This window comes from Rana temporaria, chromosome 1 (assembly GCF_905171775.1).
Source record: "Rana temporaria chromosome 1, aRanTem1.1, whole genome shotgun sequence".
Classification (NCBI taxonomy): Eukaryota; Metazoa; Chordata; class Amphibia; order Anura; family Ranidae; genus Rana; species Rana temporaria.
This window is the reverse complement of record NC_053489.1, coordinates 138,505,580-138,523,214: the sequence shown is the minus strand read 5'-3', so window position 1 is coordinate 138,523,214 and position 17,635 is coordinate 138,505,580. Positions and strand designations below refer to the sequence as shown.

At 46.2% G+C, this 17,635-nt stretch overlaps 1 protein-coding gene across 1 annotated transcript in view; it reads right to left on the bottom strand.

Annotated features, from left to right (window-relative positions):
- The window catches only part of WDR36 (WD repeat domain 36), a 90,731-nt gene extending 82,991 nt beyond the window's left edge, over nucleotides 1-7,740 (bottom strand). The window contains exons 1-2 of the mRNA XM_040343300.1: nucleotides 7,432-7,740; nucleotides 2,706-2,733 (exon numbers count right to left, since the gene is read on the bottom strand). Coding sequence (XP_040199234.1) covers nucleotides 2,706-2,733; nucleotides 7,432-7,590 — 187 coding nt within the window. The 5' untranslated portion in view covers nucleotides 7,591-7,740. The remainder of the gene's footprint in view (nucleotides 1-2,705; nucleotides 2,734-7,431) is intronic.
- Between the last annotated feature and the right edge of the window lie 9,895 nt (nucleotides 7,741-17,635).

The following is a 17,635-nucleotide window of genomic DNA, read 5'->3' as shown; positions in this document are numbered from 1 at the left end:
GAGTCTCATATATATTAGCTTCACCTTTTAAGTTGCATTAGTGAAATAAATGAATTGTTGCACGATATTCAAATCTTTCGAGTTTCACCTGCATCTCCAAACACACAGCCCACTGGGCTTGTTGGTACCATTTTAAAACTACCTCAGAATACACCCTCTACCTAAGCTGGAATAATCATACTCTTGATAGGTAGGGACGGATGGGTCAAAGATCAGGGTTAGGTTGGAGGCACACTCCCCCCTGTCCCGACCCCAGCCCCCTCCTATCCCTCATCCCCTACATATCTATAGCCCTTACCTATAGTTACACCCCCCACCATCCCATACTCAAATATTGTAATTAATCAAGCTGACCAGCGGGTCTGTCACCCTTGGATCTCCCCCCAGCCACAAACATCCACCCTATGACACTAGCCACTCTGCAAACTAAACTACACAACCACACTATCCTAGTTAAACCTATCTATCCAACTCCGTCTGGCTCAAGAAGTCAGCTCAACTCACGCCAGAATCAATACCATTAGAATTCTGACTTCTCTATAGAAATGGGCTTCATATGCCTAAATAACACAAAGCTTCTGTATATTCTATTATGTATACAACTTCCAAATATTTACAAACCGACTGTTCCTGAATCTCTGAATACTTGTAATAAAATATTATGGGTGAATAATAAAACCTGCAAAGTATAGTTGCTACAAATGGACAGAAATTAACATTTTATTTTGAATGACTGATAAATCAGACTGACTTCAGTTTAGACAAAATGGTCAGACACACCCACAATCATCATAAGTGTGACAATAATGAGTGCTTTAACCCTTTCGCTGGCTGAGCCATTTTTTCGTTTTTATCTGCAACCATTTAAAAAATAATTTTAGGTCTGAAGATTATAAACTTAAAGCTTTCTGTACTTTGTGAAAGCAAAGACCATGGAGAACTAAATAGTGGTAGTTCCAATTGTGTAAGTCAAACAATATTAGTGCAAAGGTTTATCAAGCGCAAATTATCAGTACCAAAAGGTAATTTTAGGTCACATAAACACAACCTATCAGCAGATTTTTGATGGCCTGTAATGGGGGGGGGGGGGTCAGCCTGTCAGTGCTCAGACCACACACTGCATCAAATTGATCTGCATGGCTGTAGTCCCAGAAGGAAGCCTCTTCTAAAGGAAATGATCAAGAAAGTCTGCAAACAGTTTGCTGAAGACAAGCAGACTAAGGACATGGATTACTGGAACCATGTCCTGTGGTCTGATGAGACCAAGATAAACTTATTTGGTTCAGATGGTTCCAAGCGTGTGTGGCAGCAACCGGGTGAGGAGTACAAAGACAAGTGTATCTTGCCTACAGTCAAGTATGGTGGTGCAAGTGTCATGGTCTGGGGCTACATACGTGCTGCAGCTACAGATCATTGAGGAAACCATTAATGCCAACATGTACTGTGACATACTGAAGAACATGACCCCCCCCCCCCCTCCCTTCAGAGACTGGGCCGCAGGGCAGTATTCCAACATAACGACCCCAAACAGCTCCAAGACAACCACTGCCTTGCTAAAGAAGTCAAGGGTAAAGGTGATGGACTGGTAACGCAAATATTCAGACCTAAACCCTATTGAGCATCTGTGGGGTACCCTCAAACGGAAGGTGGAGGAGCGCAAGGTCTCTAACATCCACCAGCTCTGTGATGTCGTCATGGAAGAGGACTCCAGTGGCAACCTGTGAAGCTCTGGTGAACTCCATACCCAAGAGGATTAAGGCAGTGCTAGAAAATAATGGTGGCCACACAAAAAAATAGAAACCGAGTCCAATTTGGAAATGTTCACTTAGGGGTGTTCTCACTTTTGTTTCCAGCAGTTTAGACATTAATGGCTGTGTGTTGAGTTATTTTGAGGGGACAGCAAATGTATACTGTGGTACAAGCTGAACACTCACTACTTTACATTGCAGCAAAGTGTAATTTTTTCAGTGTTGTCACATGAAAAGATATAATAAAATATTCACAAAAATGTGAGGGGTGTACTCACTTTTGTGAGATACTGGGGTTTATTTACAAAAAGGCAAATCCACTTTGCACTACAAGTAAACTGCAAGTGTACATAGAAGTGCAGTAGCTGTAGATCCAATTGGGACATGCAAGGAAAACAAAAACAAAGAAAGAAAACAGAATTTTTGATTGTACAGGATTGGACAATAAAATCAGCAGAGCTTTCCCCAATTTCAGATCTTCCCCTCAGATTTACAGCGACCGCACTTCCAAGTGCACTTGCCTTATGTAAATCAACGTGTGTGTAATTTTTTTACCCCTCAAAGAATAGGTGCAGGAACCCACCTTCCCCAGTCAGAGAGCTTCACAGATCTGACAGGCAACAGGTGGGGAACCTCTGGAATCCCCATTAATGCCAACAGTAGCGACCAATGGACCCAGTCCCAGGGCACCAGTCAGATGTGGGGCACATGCCCTGGATGCCAGAGCTAGCATATTGAAGCTGGTGGAGGAAGTGAACTGTAAAGAAAACTACCTCTACAGGCTTCTGTGTTATGTGACAGGCTGCAGAGGAAAGGGCTATTAAGATATATTACACACAAACTCCCCACCCTGATGTCACCAAGATATATACATTGGTGGCAGAAAAGGAGGAAAAACAAAAAGAAGGGAATTTAAGCCTAAATGACAGATGGAGTCATTTAAAAAATTATACTTACTGACTGCAACTTGACCAAGTCTGTTCACCTAAGAAAACAACAATGAGCACCATAAGTAACAGTTCTCTTCTCAAAAACATTTACAAAGTGTAATACAGTGTAGAAAAGCTTACCCGACAAAGACAAAAAAAAAACACACACACACACACACTTTCAAAAGCAAATCTCTGCTCTATAAGGTTATAAAAAAAATAACTTTTAAACTGCAGAGCTATTAACATAACACTATATGGTGAAACGTATGCGGACACCTCATACTTTGTTTCCAGGTAAGGGTATTATTAATGCTACATACAAAGACATTTTAGACAATTGTGCTCTTAAAAACTTGCAGCAACAGTTTGGGGAAGGCAATTTTCTGTTCCAGCATTACTGTATCCCTGTGCACAAAGCAAAGTCCATAAAGTCATGGTTTTAAGAGGATGGTGTGGAAGAAGTCGAGCAGCCTACACGGGGCTCTGACTTCAGCTCCAACACCTTTGAGAGTGTCAGTATTTGGAGCCCACAAATGCTCTTTTGTTTGAAAAAATTCTCACTGCAAAAGCTTGAAGGGGTAGTTTTTTGCTTAGAATAAAGATCACGATTCTCCGACGATCCTTGCGGCGTAAAATCTTTCACATTATACAAAAAGAATTTGGGCTAACTTTACTGGTTATTTTATTTTATTTTATTTTTTTTATTCATTAAAGTAATTCTTTCCCCCAAAAAAATGCAGTTGAAAGACCGCTGCGTAAATACAGTGCAACATAAAATATTGCAACAATTTTATTCTCCAGGGCCTCTACTAAAATATAAAATGTTTGGGGGTTCTAAGTAATTTTCTAGCAAAAAAAAATTATTTTAACTTGAAACCAACAAATGTCGGAAAAAGGATTAGTGTTTAAACTTTCCTAACTTACACACAGAAGTCCTTTGCTGTAAAGGACAAATTGTTACAATGTGTAGACTTAACATTCCACTAATAAAGAGACTGCGCGGATTTTTGCTTCCTTTCTTTTGACGGCTTCAACAGAGCACAGAGAATTCTCTGCATAGGGAAATACTTTGTGAAGATCGCAACGGGGGAAAAAATAAATAAATCGCCATTACGATTGACGATTAATGCCCAACAAGCTCATATAGATGTGATGGTCTTGTATCAACAAGCTTTTCTGCTTTTCCTTATCTTGAATTCCTGATTCAGACCCGTTTTATTACAGAATGCTGAGAAAGAAGAGTGGTTGGCCACACCTGGGTTCTAACCCAACATACATAAGCTTGAAGTGTTTCTCCCTCCCCCAAAGCATTGTCTTCTGAATTATACTGCAGTTTTATGATCAGAATGGATCTGTGCTTAGGAGTTATTTTAAACAACTTCCCACTGGAGCCATTTTTTTCATTTTTTTTTTTCATTTTTCACACATTAAAATTTGCCTTTTTGGCTAAATATATTATATATATATATATATATATATATATATATATATATATATATATATATATATATATATAATATAATATATATATATATATATATATATATATATATATATATTGTGAAAGCAGAAGATCTGTAAAATGAAAGATAGTTGAAATTTATGTTGCATATTTTTTAAATTGTTTATCAAATCTATATCTTTAGGAAAAAGACATACACTAAAAATGTACCTTCGTAAACATCGACAATTTATTGCACAACTTTTTTTTTTTTGCACAAAATAAAAAGGTTGTGTCGGGGTAAATGGATACTAAATGTGTCAGGCCACTTTATTACCATCACAAGCTCCCCATGTTATAGCATTAGGTACGTGGCTGGTACTCTTTATAGAAACATAAGAGTTTGGTTTTTTTTTTCCCTTTTAGAACCCCAAGATTCTCCCCTGTCCTCTATTCCAGCTGACTGGGCAGATAGGGCTGTACTCGATCAGGCGTTTACTTGGTTTACTTGCATTTTCAGCCCACACCTGCTTTGTTTGCTCTTTTAACCCTTTATTTGGCCACTAGCAGGGGTTAAAAGTGTCCTGCTAGCGGCCGAAAAGCATCGCTATAACAGCGCTAAAATTAGTGGTGCTTTACCGCTAACGCCCCAGCATGACAGTAGCTGAAGGTTCAGTAAATATCTTCTAAACTTGCACGGTTTAGGAGAGATACACACAACATGCAGCCAGTGATATCACCATGTCACCAGCGCATGCGCTCTCAAAGGACAGCATACCTGTCCAGTACCTTGGGAGCTCTGTGCCATCATCGCAGCCCCGGATATTCATACAGTTGGGAGCCTGCAAACTTGGAAGACCAGGTGAAGATGAAAGCCTGTCAGCTGATCAGCCTCTAGTGGCTCAGATTTTCGGCACAGTGCTGAGAATAGACCGTAATTAAGCATGTGCAGAGCAGTGCTTTACTGGATTTTAAACAGTATAGGCTTTTATTTTTAATGTTTTGCATAGTTATACCCAAGAAAGGGGCCAGCCCATTGTGTTCCATCAGGACTTAATTTTTTTTTTTTTTTTACTTACTTAAAGTGATAGTAAAGTCTCTTTTTTCACAATAAAAATAACAAACATGTTATACTTACCTCCTCTGTGCAGTTGGTTTTGCACAGAGCAGCCCAGATCCTCCTCTTCTCGGGTCCCTCTTCTGTTCTCCTGGCCCCTCCCTCCTGTCAAGTGCCCCCACAGCAAGTAGCTTGCTATAGGGGCACCTAAGCAGAGTCACAGCGCCCCGTGTCCATTCAGACAGAGCTATGGCCCCCCCTTGCCCCCTTTCTCTCTCCTGATTGGCTCCTGCTATCAATCAAAGTCAGTCAACCAATCAGGAGGGAGACGTCCAATCATGGACAGAGATGGGGCTCAGGTAAGTATTAGGGGGTGCTGGGATGGCTGCTGCACAGAGAAGGCTTTTTATCTCAATGCATCAAGATAAAAAAAAACTTCTGACTTTACATTTCCTTTAAAGTGTACGTTCACCTTTACAGGAAAATCTGTAAGGTGAACTTGCATAGGACCCCCTCCTAGCCACCTGCAGGGTGGCAATCCCGTTCTGAGCCCCGGTATGTCTGCCTCGTGGCTCCGCGCTTAGAAATCCCGTCAGCTTTCTCTCTACTTCCCCTCTGAGGATAGGCTACGCAGGTTCTGATTGGTCGGCACCGACCAATTAGAAAACTCCTAAACCTGACAGGGTACGTTTAGGAGTACGTCTGGGGGATTAGTAAGCCTTGGAGCCGTGAGGCCACTATACCGGGGCTCAGAACAGGAGATTGCTGTGCTGCAGGTCAGCGGGGGTGTCCTGTGCAAGTTCACCTTACAGATTTTACAGGTGAACTTACCCTTTAAGTTCCACTTGATTTTATCCACAATGAAGGAAAACAAAAGTTTTGCCTTTAGTTCTACTTTAGGCCAAGTCCAGACCTTTGTGTGTTGTAGTGCATGGAAAATGGCGTGCTTTCCTGACACGCAAGAGAAACATGCTGCCATTTAGCAGACGGCCAGCATTTGTTAATGGCACCCCCATTTATCTGCAAACGCGCACATTTTTACTCACCACAGTGCGTTGCGTTTTAGTAGCGTCAGAGACTTATTTTCTGCATTTCTCACCTATAAGGCAGTCCATTGAAATGAATGGACTGCCCAACATGTGGGAGACACCTGCTATGACCGCATCCCTCCAGATAATTTCATGCCTGTGGTTTGGATGGCTGGACATGACTTTGTCATTACCTGAGGTCTCAGAGATAAATATTAGTTGCATTCCTCTAGGGGCCAGAAGTAAGATTGTGCTGGGGTGTAGGATAGAGGATAGAGGATAGCTGGGTGTACTGACACTGAGCTCTGTAAGGTTGGGGTGTAGGACAGCTGGGTGTACTGACACTGAGCTCTGTAAGGTTGGGGTGTAGGATATAGGATATCTGGGTGTACTGACACTGAGCTCTGCAAGGTTGGGGTGTAGGACAGCTGGGTGTACCAACACTGAGCTCTGTAAGGTTGGGGTGTAGGATATAGGATATTTGGGTGTACCGACACTGAGCTCTGTAAGGTTGGGGTGTAGGATAGAGGATAGCTGGGTGTACTGACACTGAGCTCTGTAAGGTTGGGGTGTAGGACAGCTGGGTGTACCGACACTGAGCTCTGTAAGGTTGGGGTGTACCGACACTGAGCCCTGTAAGGTTGGGGTGTAGGATAGAAGATAGCTGGGTGTACCGACACTGAGCCCTGTAAGGTTGGGGTGTACCGACACTGAGCCCTGTAAGGTTGGGGTGTAGGATAGAAGATAGCTGGGTGTACCGACACTGAGCCCTGCAAGGTTGGGGTGTACTCACACTGAGCCCTGCAAGGTTGGGGTGTACCCACACTGAGCCCTGCAAGGTTGGGGTGTACCCACACTGAGCCCTGCAAGGTTGGGGTGTACCCACACTGAGCCCTGCAAGGTTGGGGTGTACCCACACTGAGCCCTGCAAGGTTGGGGTGTACCCACACTGAGCCCTGCAAGGTTGGGGTGTACCCACACTGAGCCCTGCAAGGTTGGAGTGTACCCACACTGAGCCCTGCAAGGTTGGGGTGTACTCACACTGAGCCCTGCAAGGTTGGGGTGTACTCACACTGAGCCCTGCAAGGTTGGGGTGTACCCACACTGAGCCCTGCAAGGTTGGGGTGTAGGATAGCTGAGTGTACCGACAATGGGCTCCCTACAGCCTCAGCCTGGGGGGTGACACGTGATCCGCCGTGCAATGCTCTGTGTATCTCGTACTCACATTATAAGTGAGGAAGCTTTTCCCCACGGCGGTAACCACGTAGAACTCCTTGTGCCTCTTGTGGTATCTGACTACATGGGGGATGTGGTTACTGTACAAGCCCAGAGACCGGTACCCGGTGAATAGAACGCTGTCCCGACTTCTCGTCTCCGCTGCCATTATCAGCCGCTGACGCTCCAGCCAGCAAAACGACAACCACGTGGGTGCAAGCCGCTAGTGGCTTCACAACACAGCCTATCAATAGAGCTTCCGGGTGAGCGTGCAGCATTCTAACTCCTCCGCCTCCATCTGTCCCTGCATATTGGTTCCCAGCAAGAGCACTTGTTATTTCTATTTTGTCAATGTATAAACAGGGCCGGCCTTTGCGTTGTGCGGGCTGTGCGACCGCACAGAGCGCCATGAACTAGAAGGGCGCCGTGCGGCCGTCACAGCTCGCAGTCCGTGATCGTGAATGATGTGTCCGGGACTCCCGGTTACTGCTCAGGCAGCCAGCACGACGCTGCAGAGGGGGGGGGGGGTGGCGCCGACGCGCCCGAAGTGACTGACACTGCACGCTCTCCCTCCCTCCCTCCCAGCTTCCCTCCTCTGCGTCTCAGGTCAGGTGGTACTGACTGTCTTGGGTTGGGTAGAGTGGCCCCGTTGCGTGCATGCGTAAGGCATGCAGTTCAAATTCTAAAGGCGGGACCAGAACAGGACGGGACTGACAGACTGCCACACAGTGCTCAAGAAAAGTAAAGGTAAGGCCGCCCGTCCCCTCCACCTTATCCAGCAGGCTGACAGGTGTCATCCCTCCTCCCACCTCACCTGTACTCCAATGAGGAGGGCCAGTTTATAAAAAAACTTAAAAAAAAGTCAAAATTGGTCTCTTGTTGAAAAAAAAAGGAAAAAAATAAAAGGCAGAGGTGATCAAAGTTGTCAGCTTAAAGTGGAGGTTCACCTAAAAATAAACTTTTAACATTGCATTTATGAGATTAATGACAATTAGAATCGGCTGTTTTTTTTTTTTTAAATAGTCCGTACATACCGTTTCCTATATGTGTTCTCACCGCCGCTTCCGGGTATGATGGTCGGGGCTGGGCGTTCCTAATGATTAACAGGCATCCAACCGACGCATACATCGCGTCACGAGATGCCGAAAGAAGCCGAACGTCGGTGCGCAGGCGCCGTATAGAGCCGCACCGAAATGCAATGTTAAAAGTTTATTTTTAGGTGAACCTCCACTTTAAGTTACGCAGTGCACATATACAAAATGGCCTGTCATGAAGGGGGGGTAAATCACTGATTAACCACGTGACCACCCCTTCATGACAGGCCATTTTTTGCGATGTGCACTGCGTAACTTAAGCTGACAACCGCACGGTCATGCAACGCTGTACACAAATAAAAACATTTTTTTTTTCCTCTGTGGTATTTGATCACCTCTGTGTTATTTTATTTTTTCCGTGTTTTTTTATTTATTTTTTTATTTAATTTTTTTGACAAAAGACCAAATTTGAAAAAAAAAAAAATGACTTTCGGCTATATAACTTATCCAATTTTTTTTTTTTTACGTTTTTTTCATAAATTTAGGCCAGGTGTCTCCAAACTTTCTAAACAAAGTTGGTGTCAATGGGAGAAATTGTGCCCCATAATTGGTGTCATTAAGAGATATTGTGTCCCATCATTGATGTCAATAGGAGTAATGGTTGCCCTATTATCGGTGTTGTCAGGAGAAATTGTGTCCCCTCATTGGTGTCATTGAGAGAAATTGTGTCACATCATTGGTGTCATTGGGAGAAATTGTGCCCCATTATCGGTGTCATTGGATGAAGTGTGCCTACAAACTATTGGATATATTTATTGAATTTATTATTTTTTTCTAGTAATGGCGGAGATCAGTGACTTATAGCGGGGCTGATATATTGCGACTGACAATCTGACACTTTGTGGGAACCAGTGACGCAGTAAACAATGCCACATTTTTTTGTGTCAGTGAGAGGAGTAATGACCCATAGTTGGTGTAATTGGGAGGAACTGTGCCCCTTTGTTGGTGTTATTAGAAGGAAATTGTTCCTCATTGTTGGTGTCATTAGGAGGAATTGTGCCTCTTTGTTGGTGTCATTAGGAGGAACTGTGCCCCATTGTTGGTGTCATTAGGAGGAACTGTGCCCAATTGTTGGTGTCATTAGGAGGAATTGTGCCCCATTGTTGGTGTCATTAGGAGGAATTGTGCCCCATTGTTGGTGTCATTAGGAGGAACTGTGCCCCATTTTTGGTGTCATTAGGAGGAACTGTGCCCAATTGTTGGTGTCATTAGGAGGAATTGTGACCCATTGTTGGTGTCATTAGGAGGAATTGTGCCCCATTGTTGGTGTCATTAGGAGGAATTGTGCCCCATTTTTTATGTCAGAAGATGAAATATTGCCCCAAGGGCCAGATAAAAGCAAGTATAGGGCCAGATGGCCCCCGGGCATTATTTGTTACAAATATTGTTGTCCTCTTTGTGTATGTTTAGGTGACCAGGGGGCGAGGGATGAAGATGGGGGGGCCACAGGATTAGCTCGCACAGGGCGCCTGAACACCTAAGGCCGGCCCTGTGTATAAACTCAGTGTTCCCAGAATATGCAGCCTTTATTGAATTAACCGGAGATTTGGCGTTTGTTTTTTTTTTTGCTAGAAAATTAATTAGAACTCCCTAACATACATATATATATATATATATATATATATATATATATATATATATATATATATATATATATATATATATATATTTCCCCAACACCCTAGAGAATAAAATGGCGATCGTTACAATACTTTCTGTCACACCGTATTTGCGCAGCGGTTTTACAAGCACACTTTTTTGGGGAAAAAATAAGACAACAGTAAAGTTAGCCCAATTTTTTTTAAATTCTGAAAGATAATGTTATGCCGAGTAAATTGATACCCAACATGTCACACTTAACAATTGCGCCGCTTGTGGAATAGCGACAAACTTTTACCCTTAAAAATCTCCATAGGCGATGTTTAAAAAAAACTACAGGTTGCATGTTTTGAGTAACAGAGGAGATCTATGGCTAGAATTATTGCTCTCACTCTAACGATCATGGTAATACCTCACATGTTCGGTTTGAACACCGTTTTCATATGCGGGCGCTGCTCACGTACGCGTTCGCTTCTGCACGCAAGCTTGGTGGGACGGGGCACGCTTACATTTTTTTTTCTTATTTATTTTACCCTTTATTCTATTTTTTTACACTATTCTTTTAAAAAAAAAAATTTGATCACTTTTATTCCTATTACAAGGAATGTAAACATCCCTTGTAATAGAAAAAAAGCATGACAGGACCTCTTAAATATGAGATCTGGGGTCAAAAAGACCTCAGATCTCATGTTTACACTAAAATGCAATAAAAAAAAAAAATGTAATTAAAAAAAAAAAATTTGTCTCTTTATGAGCATTGGGTGGAAGTGACGTTTTGACGTCGCTTATGCCCTGCAATAATATAGAGACGGGTGGGGGCCATCTTCCCCTCACTCGACTCCATACCAAGCCAGCAAGAGGACGCGATCGCCTCTGCCACTACAGATGGCTTCGGTAAGCGGCGGAGGGCACCAAAGCATGGCGGGAAGGGGACCTTTCCCACTGGCCAATAAAAGTGATCCTGTGGCAAATCCACAGCAGAGAAAAATACCCAACATCACCACAAAGCTTCACCCCCCCCCCCTTCCCACAGTACAAAGCTGTTCCCTGAACCCCAACTACAAAGCTCTTCCCCCAATCCTTACTAATACAGGGCCCCCCAAACTAGGGTGACCAGACATCCCCGGTTTCAGGGGAAAGTCCCCAGATTGAGGACACTGTCCCCGGACCAAGTTTGTCCCTGGTTTTGTCCCCAGATTGGATTTGAACAGGGGCTGGGGCAATTTCAAAGACAGTCAGTACTCCTACTAGCTTAGGGGGGTGGATTTGTTTCCGTTATCTGTGCCCCTTTCTGATGATCATGTGCTGGTCGGAGCGGAGGGAAAATGTCTTCAGTTTCGGGTGCATGCCCATTCCGCTCCGCTCGCATGTTCTTCTGCCTTGGCTCAAGTCCTGGCCAGCCGCCTGCCTGCTTATCTCCTTGCCTTCCCTGGCAGAGTGATCTTCCTCCGCTCCCCATCCAGTAGTAGCCGGGGCCCAGAGAGTGAGACTTGACAGGCTGTGAGGCGGCCGTGGCGACGGTCAGAAAGTCGCTGATTGCCACCATTACTAGTAAAAAAAAAAAATATGTCCCCGTATTTTATTTAAAAAATCTGGTCACCTTACCCCACCCCACTATAAAGCTCTATCTTACACCCCCCTCTCCATACATAGCCCTTCCACATGCCCCATCCCCAGCTACTAGCCCAGTCCTCTGTATAGGAGGCACAATGTCGCTTGTAAACACAGTTGCGGGCACAGGAAGACGGGTTCTGTTTTTAGAACAAGGCTTGCAGTGAGCAGAGTGCTAGTGCTGGAGTTGGCGGTATCATGAGCCAGCCCTGCCAGCTGTAATGACACTGTCACTCCTATAAAATTTTATATATATATTGTAAACTTTGGGGGTCTTTAAGCTCCGCGAGACAAGTGCGTAAAACCGTGTCAGTAAAGCAAAGGGTCTTTATTGGTGACCAAACAAAACAAAATAAAGCTTTTCTTCAGCATCCAAAATGTCACAACAAAAGTCCTGCTTGTTTCCAGCATAAATTAGGAGAAAGTCTTTCTTCAGAAAAAACAACCAAAAGAAAGGCACATACGTTTTTAGTAAGAAGTCCTCCAGACCTTCCCTGCAGACACAGCTTCACTTCCAAACTACTCAAAAGTCCTCTCTGAGCAGCTAGCAGACTTCAATCTTGTCCTCACAGGTGCACTCTCCCAACTCACTCACTCCCTCCAGCATCAGTTCCTGCTTTAATGGGTGGTTGTCTGAGATTTTAACCCCTTGTGCGCTGGCTTCCAGGGTTTAGGAGTGGAGGCTCCATCCCACCCAAATAACACTTTGGAGCCTCCAAAATTCCAGGCCCCAAACTACTTTATTAAGATAGAGAAGACTGCGAGCCTGTCCTCTCTGAATTAGCGCCTGCCTGGAACTTTTCACCCACTTTTGGGTGACCCCCTGAACCTTCTACCTCTATTTTAATGGACCATAGTCCAAAGAGTGGTGCCGTATAGCACCCATCCAGGACCCACCCCCGGTGTCCCGTACATATCCCCCCCCTCTGCCTCAACGCGGAGGTGTTGGAGGCAACAGTAGACACCATACAATGGACTCGGGAGAGGGCATCGGCATTCTGATGCTGTCTCCCGGGTCTGTGCTCTACCATGAAATTGAACTCCTGGAGAGAAAGGAACCACCTTGTTACCCTGGCATTGGTGTGTTTATTCTGTCTCATCCAGGTAAGCGGAGCATGGTCTGACACCAAGCGGAACTTTCTGCCCAGGAGGAAATATCGCAGGGAGTCTAGAGCCCACTTGATGGCCAGACACTCCCGCTCCACCACTGCATAGTTTCTTTCAGCTGCTGTCAGCTTCCTACTAAGAAAGACCACAGGGTGCTCCTCCCCATTGATTTCCTGAGACAGGACCGCTCCCAACCCTTCGCTCGAAGCATCTGTCTGTACTACAAAATCTTTTGTAAAATCTGGAGCTACAAGCACCGGATCTTGGCACAAAGCTGTCTCAAGCTTTTGAAAAGCCGTCTCGGCCTCGGCGTTCCACTTTATCATCACTGACTTTCTGCCTCTGGTCAGGTCGGTCAGTGGTGCAGCAACAGTGGCAAAGTTGGGGACAAACCTCCTATAATAGCCAACTATGCCCAAAAACGCTCTGACCTGCTTCTTGGTTAGGGGACGGGGCCAGTCCTGTATGGCCTCCACCTTACTCATTTGGGGCTTCACCAGCCCTCTACCCACAATATACCCTAGGTATTTTACTTCCTCCATCCCAATGGCACACTTCTCGGGGTTGATGGTGAACCCTGCTCTTCTTAAGGAGTCTACGACTGCCTGAACCCGGGGAAGGTGGGACTCCCAATCAGTGCTGAAGATGACTATGTCATCTAGGTAGACAGAAGCGTACCGTTGGTGTGGACGCAGAGTTTTGTCCATGGCCCTTTGGAACGTGGCCGGGGCTGAGTGTAGACCAAATGGCATCCTCTTATATTGGAAGTGGCCTTCTGGGGTAGAGAAGGCTGTTTTCTCCCTGGCTTCCTTAGTCAGGGGAATCTGCCAGTACCCTTTTGTGAGGTCTAGCGTGGTAATGTACCTGGCAGGCCCCAACCTTTCAATTAGCTCATCTACTCGTGGCATGGGATATGCGTCGAACTTGGAGACTTCATTAAGCTTTCTGAAGTCGTTGCAGAAGCGGAGGGTGCCGTTGGGCTTGGGTACCAACACAATTGGACTTGACCATTCGCTCTGCGACTCTTCAATGACTCCAAGCTCGAACATTCTTTTAACCTCTTCGGACACTGCCACCCTATGAGCTTCTGGGATACGGTAAGGCTTTAACCTGACTTTTACATTGGGCTCGGTCACAATGTCATGCTCGATGACGTTGGTGCGACCGGGCAACTCTGAAAACATATCTCTATTTTTTTGTAGAAACTCTTTTGTTTGCTGGGTTTGAGGTCTAGTCAGGGTAGAAGCAACCTGCACCAAGTCTATCCCTGCATGGTCCCCTGACTGTACCCCTACTACCGCTGACACTTGTTCTCTGTCTCTCCAGGGTTTCAACAAATTGATGTGATAGATCTGGTATGGTTTTCTTTTCCCTGGCTGGTGTACCTTGTAGTCCACCTCACCGACTTTCTCTACTACCTCAAATGGGCCCTGCCATTTGGCCAAGAATTTGCTCTCTACCGTGGGTATTAGAACAGCCACCCGGTCTCCTACTTGGAACTGTCTAATTTTAGCCGACCTGTTATACACTCTTCTTTGGGCATCCTGGGCCTTCTGCATGTGCTCCTTCGCCAGTGGCATCACCTTAGCCACCCTCTCTCGCATTTGAGAGATATGCTCTACCACCGTTTTGTGTGGTGAGGACTCACTTTCCCATGTCTCTTTTACCAGGTCGAGTAACTCCCGGGGCCTTCGTCCATACACTAATTCAAATGGCGAAAAACCTGTGGATGCTTGCGGGACCTCCCGGATAGCAAATAACAGGGCAGGGAGTAACATATCCCAATCCTTCCCATCTTTCTGGACTACTCTTCTCAACATGGATTTTAGGGTTTTATTGAATCTTTCGACTAGGCCATCGGTCTGTGGGTGGTAGACAGACGTCCGCAACTGCTTAATTTGAAACAATTTGCACAAGTCCGCCATTACCTTTGACATAAAAGGGGTACCCTGGTCTGTCAGGATCTCTTTGGGGAACCCAGTTCGTGAGAACATTTGAAACAACTCCCTGGCGATGGCCTTAGAGGAGGCTTTCCTCAAAGGGACAGCTTCTGGATACCTAGTTGCGTAATCTAGGATGACCAATATGTATTGGTGGCCCCGTGCCGACTTTACCAGGGGTCCCACCAGATCCATAGCGATCCGTTCAAACAGGACTTCGATAATCGGCAAGGGCACCAGAGGGTTTCTATAGTGTGGCACTGGGGCGGTTAACTGGCAAATGGGACAAGACGCACAGTATCTTTTAACCTCGGCCTTCAACCCTGGCCAGTAAAACCGGTCGTTTATCCTGGCCTCTGTTTTCTCCGCCCCCAGGTGTCCTCCCAGTGCATCGTTGTGGGCTAGATCGAGGAGCATCCGCCTATACGGTTGGGGAACCAGCAACTGCTCTATAGTTTCCCCTTGGCTCTCAGCCACTCGATACAGTAAGTCCCCCTTCAACGCAAAGTGAGGGAACCTCTGGTCTGCATCTGGCATTTGTGGGACCCCATCAACAACAGAAACCTGCTCTCGAGCATTGACCAAGGCAGGGTCCCGTAATTGGGCGGTACCAAATGCACCTCTGGACACGTCTAGATCTGGATGTACTGGCCTTGAGGATGTTTCCCCTTCATCCTCCTCAACCGAGGAGAGCTCCTCGTCATCCTCCCCCAGCATGACTTGTAATGGGAAGACCTCCCCCACCTCAGAGATCAACCCGGGTTTAAGACCTGGGTCAGGGGCATTATCCTCCACATTAGCATTCCCTGCGACTTCATTATCAATGGTAGGTATTTCTATATCAGAGGGGTGTATTTCAGCTCCGGACCCCTCGGACCCTGTCCCTTCCAGGCCCAGTGCCCCCAGTTCCCCTGGTGGTGCCATTTGCACTTCGTTCCATAGTTCCAGAAATAGTGGACAGTCCCGCCCCACTATGATGTCATGAATTAAACTGTTTACCACCCCGACCTCCTGTGTAACTGAGGCATGGCCATAAGAGACAGTCACCGGAACCAAGGGGTACTCCTTGGTATCCCCATGAATGCATACCACCCGAAGAGTTTTAGTCACTGGTCTAAGCCTCCCAAGTACCCTGGCATGTACTAATGTTACCATGCTACCGGAGTCCAGTAGGGCCCTGGCAGGAAGGTGGTTCACCCACACTTCACACTCAAACCGTCCTGCAGCCAAGTCAAGATGAGTGGTACACACACTTCGCACATAGAAGGAGCTTCTCCGACCAGTTCCGCACTCCATAGGCTCCTCCTGCAGTGGGCATTGTGCCCGGGTATGCCCCCAGGACCGACATCGCCAGCATTGTATGTCTCCCATCTTTGGTACAGGAACCGACCTCCGTGGTTCTAGGGCAGATGGTGTAAACCTGTGGACGCCAACATCTGGCAAGGCTTCTCTCCTCAGGTTGGTGGCTGGTCTGGGTGTCCTTGGCGTGGGTTCTCGACGCTTGGCAGGCCCAAGCAGGTCCTCCACCACGGTATACCGTTCAACCAGCTCGATCAGCTGGTCAGCATTAGTAGGGTTTCCATGGCTTACCCAGCGCTGTAGGTCATCTTGTAGGGACCGTAGGTACCGGTCCATCACCACTCGTTCCACCATTTGTGGACCTGACAACTTTTCTGGCTGCAGCCATTTTTTAACTAACTGAATTAGTTCATGCATCTGGGACCTGGGTGGTTGGTCCGATTTGTACCGCCAGCGATGCACCCTCTGAGCCCGGACAGCTGTGGTCACTCCCAGGCGGGCCAGGATTTCAGCTTTTAGACGTTCATAGTCTTTGATGTGCTCAGCTGGGAGGTCAAAATAGGCCTTTTGCGGGTCACAAGTGAGAAAAGGCGATATAATGCCGGCCCATTGGTCCCGGGGCCACGCTTCTCTCTCTGCTATCCTTTCAAAGGTGGTAAGAAAGGCTTCCACGTCATCGCTGGGTGTTAGTTTCTGCAAAAAATGGCTGGCTCTAACAGACACTGGGTTGCTAACGGCAACGACCGCTTGCGCTTGTCCCTGAGCCAGCTGCTGTACGGCCTCCTGCAAGGCAGCCACCTGTGCTTGAGTGGACTCCTGCTGGGCCGTAAACTGGGCGGATAGCAGCCGTGTATTTTCCTGCTGCGCAGCTATAGCCTGTGCCAGGGCCTGCTGCTGCTGAGCCATCGCTTCCTCATGGCGACGGTTTGATTCTGCTGACGCTTGCTGCTGGGTCACAGTGGCTTGTGCCAAAGCCTTAACGACCTCCTCCATGCCTTTGTCTGCTGTTTGTAACGCCTGGGCTGACTTCACCCAAGACATGCCATAAGTATACTGTCTCTTTAAATGTCAGTTTTAAACGGTTTTTGCGCCTGCAAATGCACTTTGCCCGCATTCTCCACCAATTGTAAACTTTGGGGGTCTTTAAGCTCCGCGAGACAAGTGCGTAAAACCGTGTCAGTAAAGCAAAGGGTCTTTATTGGTGACCAAACAAAACAAAATAAAGCTTTTCTTCAGCATCCAAAATGTCACAACAAAAGTCCTGCTTGTTTCCAGCATAAATTAGGAGAAAGTCTTTCTTCAGAAAAAACAACCAAAAGAAAGGCACATACGTTTTTAGTAAGAAGTCCTCCAGACCTTCCCTGCAGACACAGCTTCACTTCCAAACTACTCAAAAGTCCTCTCTGAGCAGCTAGCAGACTTCCATCTTGTCCTCACAGGTGCACTCTCCCAACTCACTCACTCCCTCCAGCATCACTTCCTGCTTTAATGGGTGGTTGTCTGAGATTTTAACCCCTTGTGCGCTGGCTTCCAGGGTTTAGGAGTGGAGGCTCCATCCCACCCA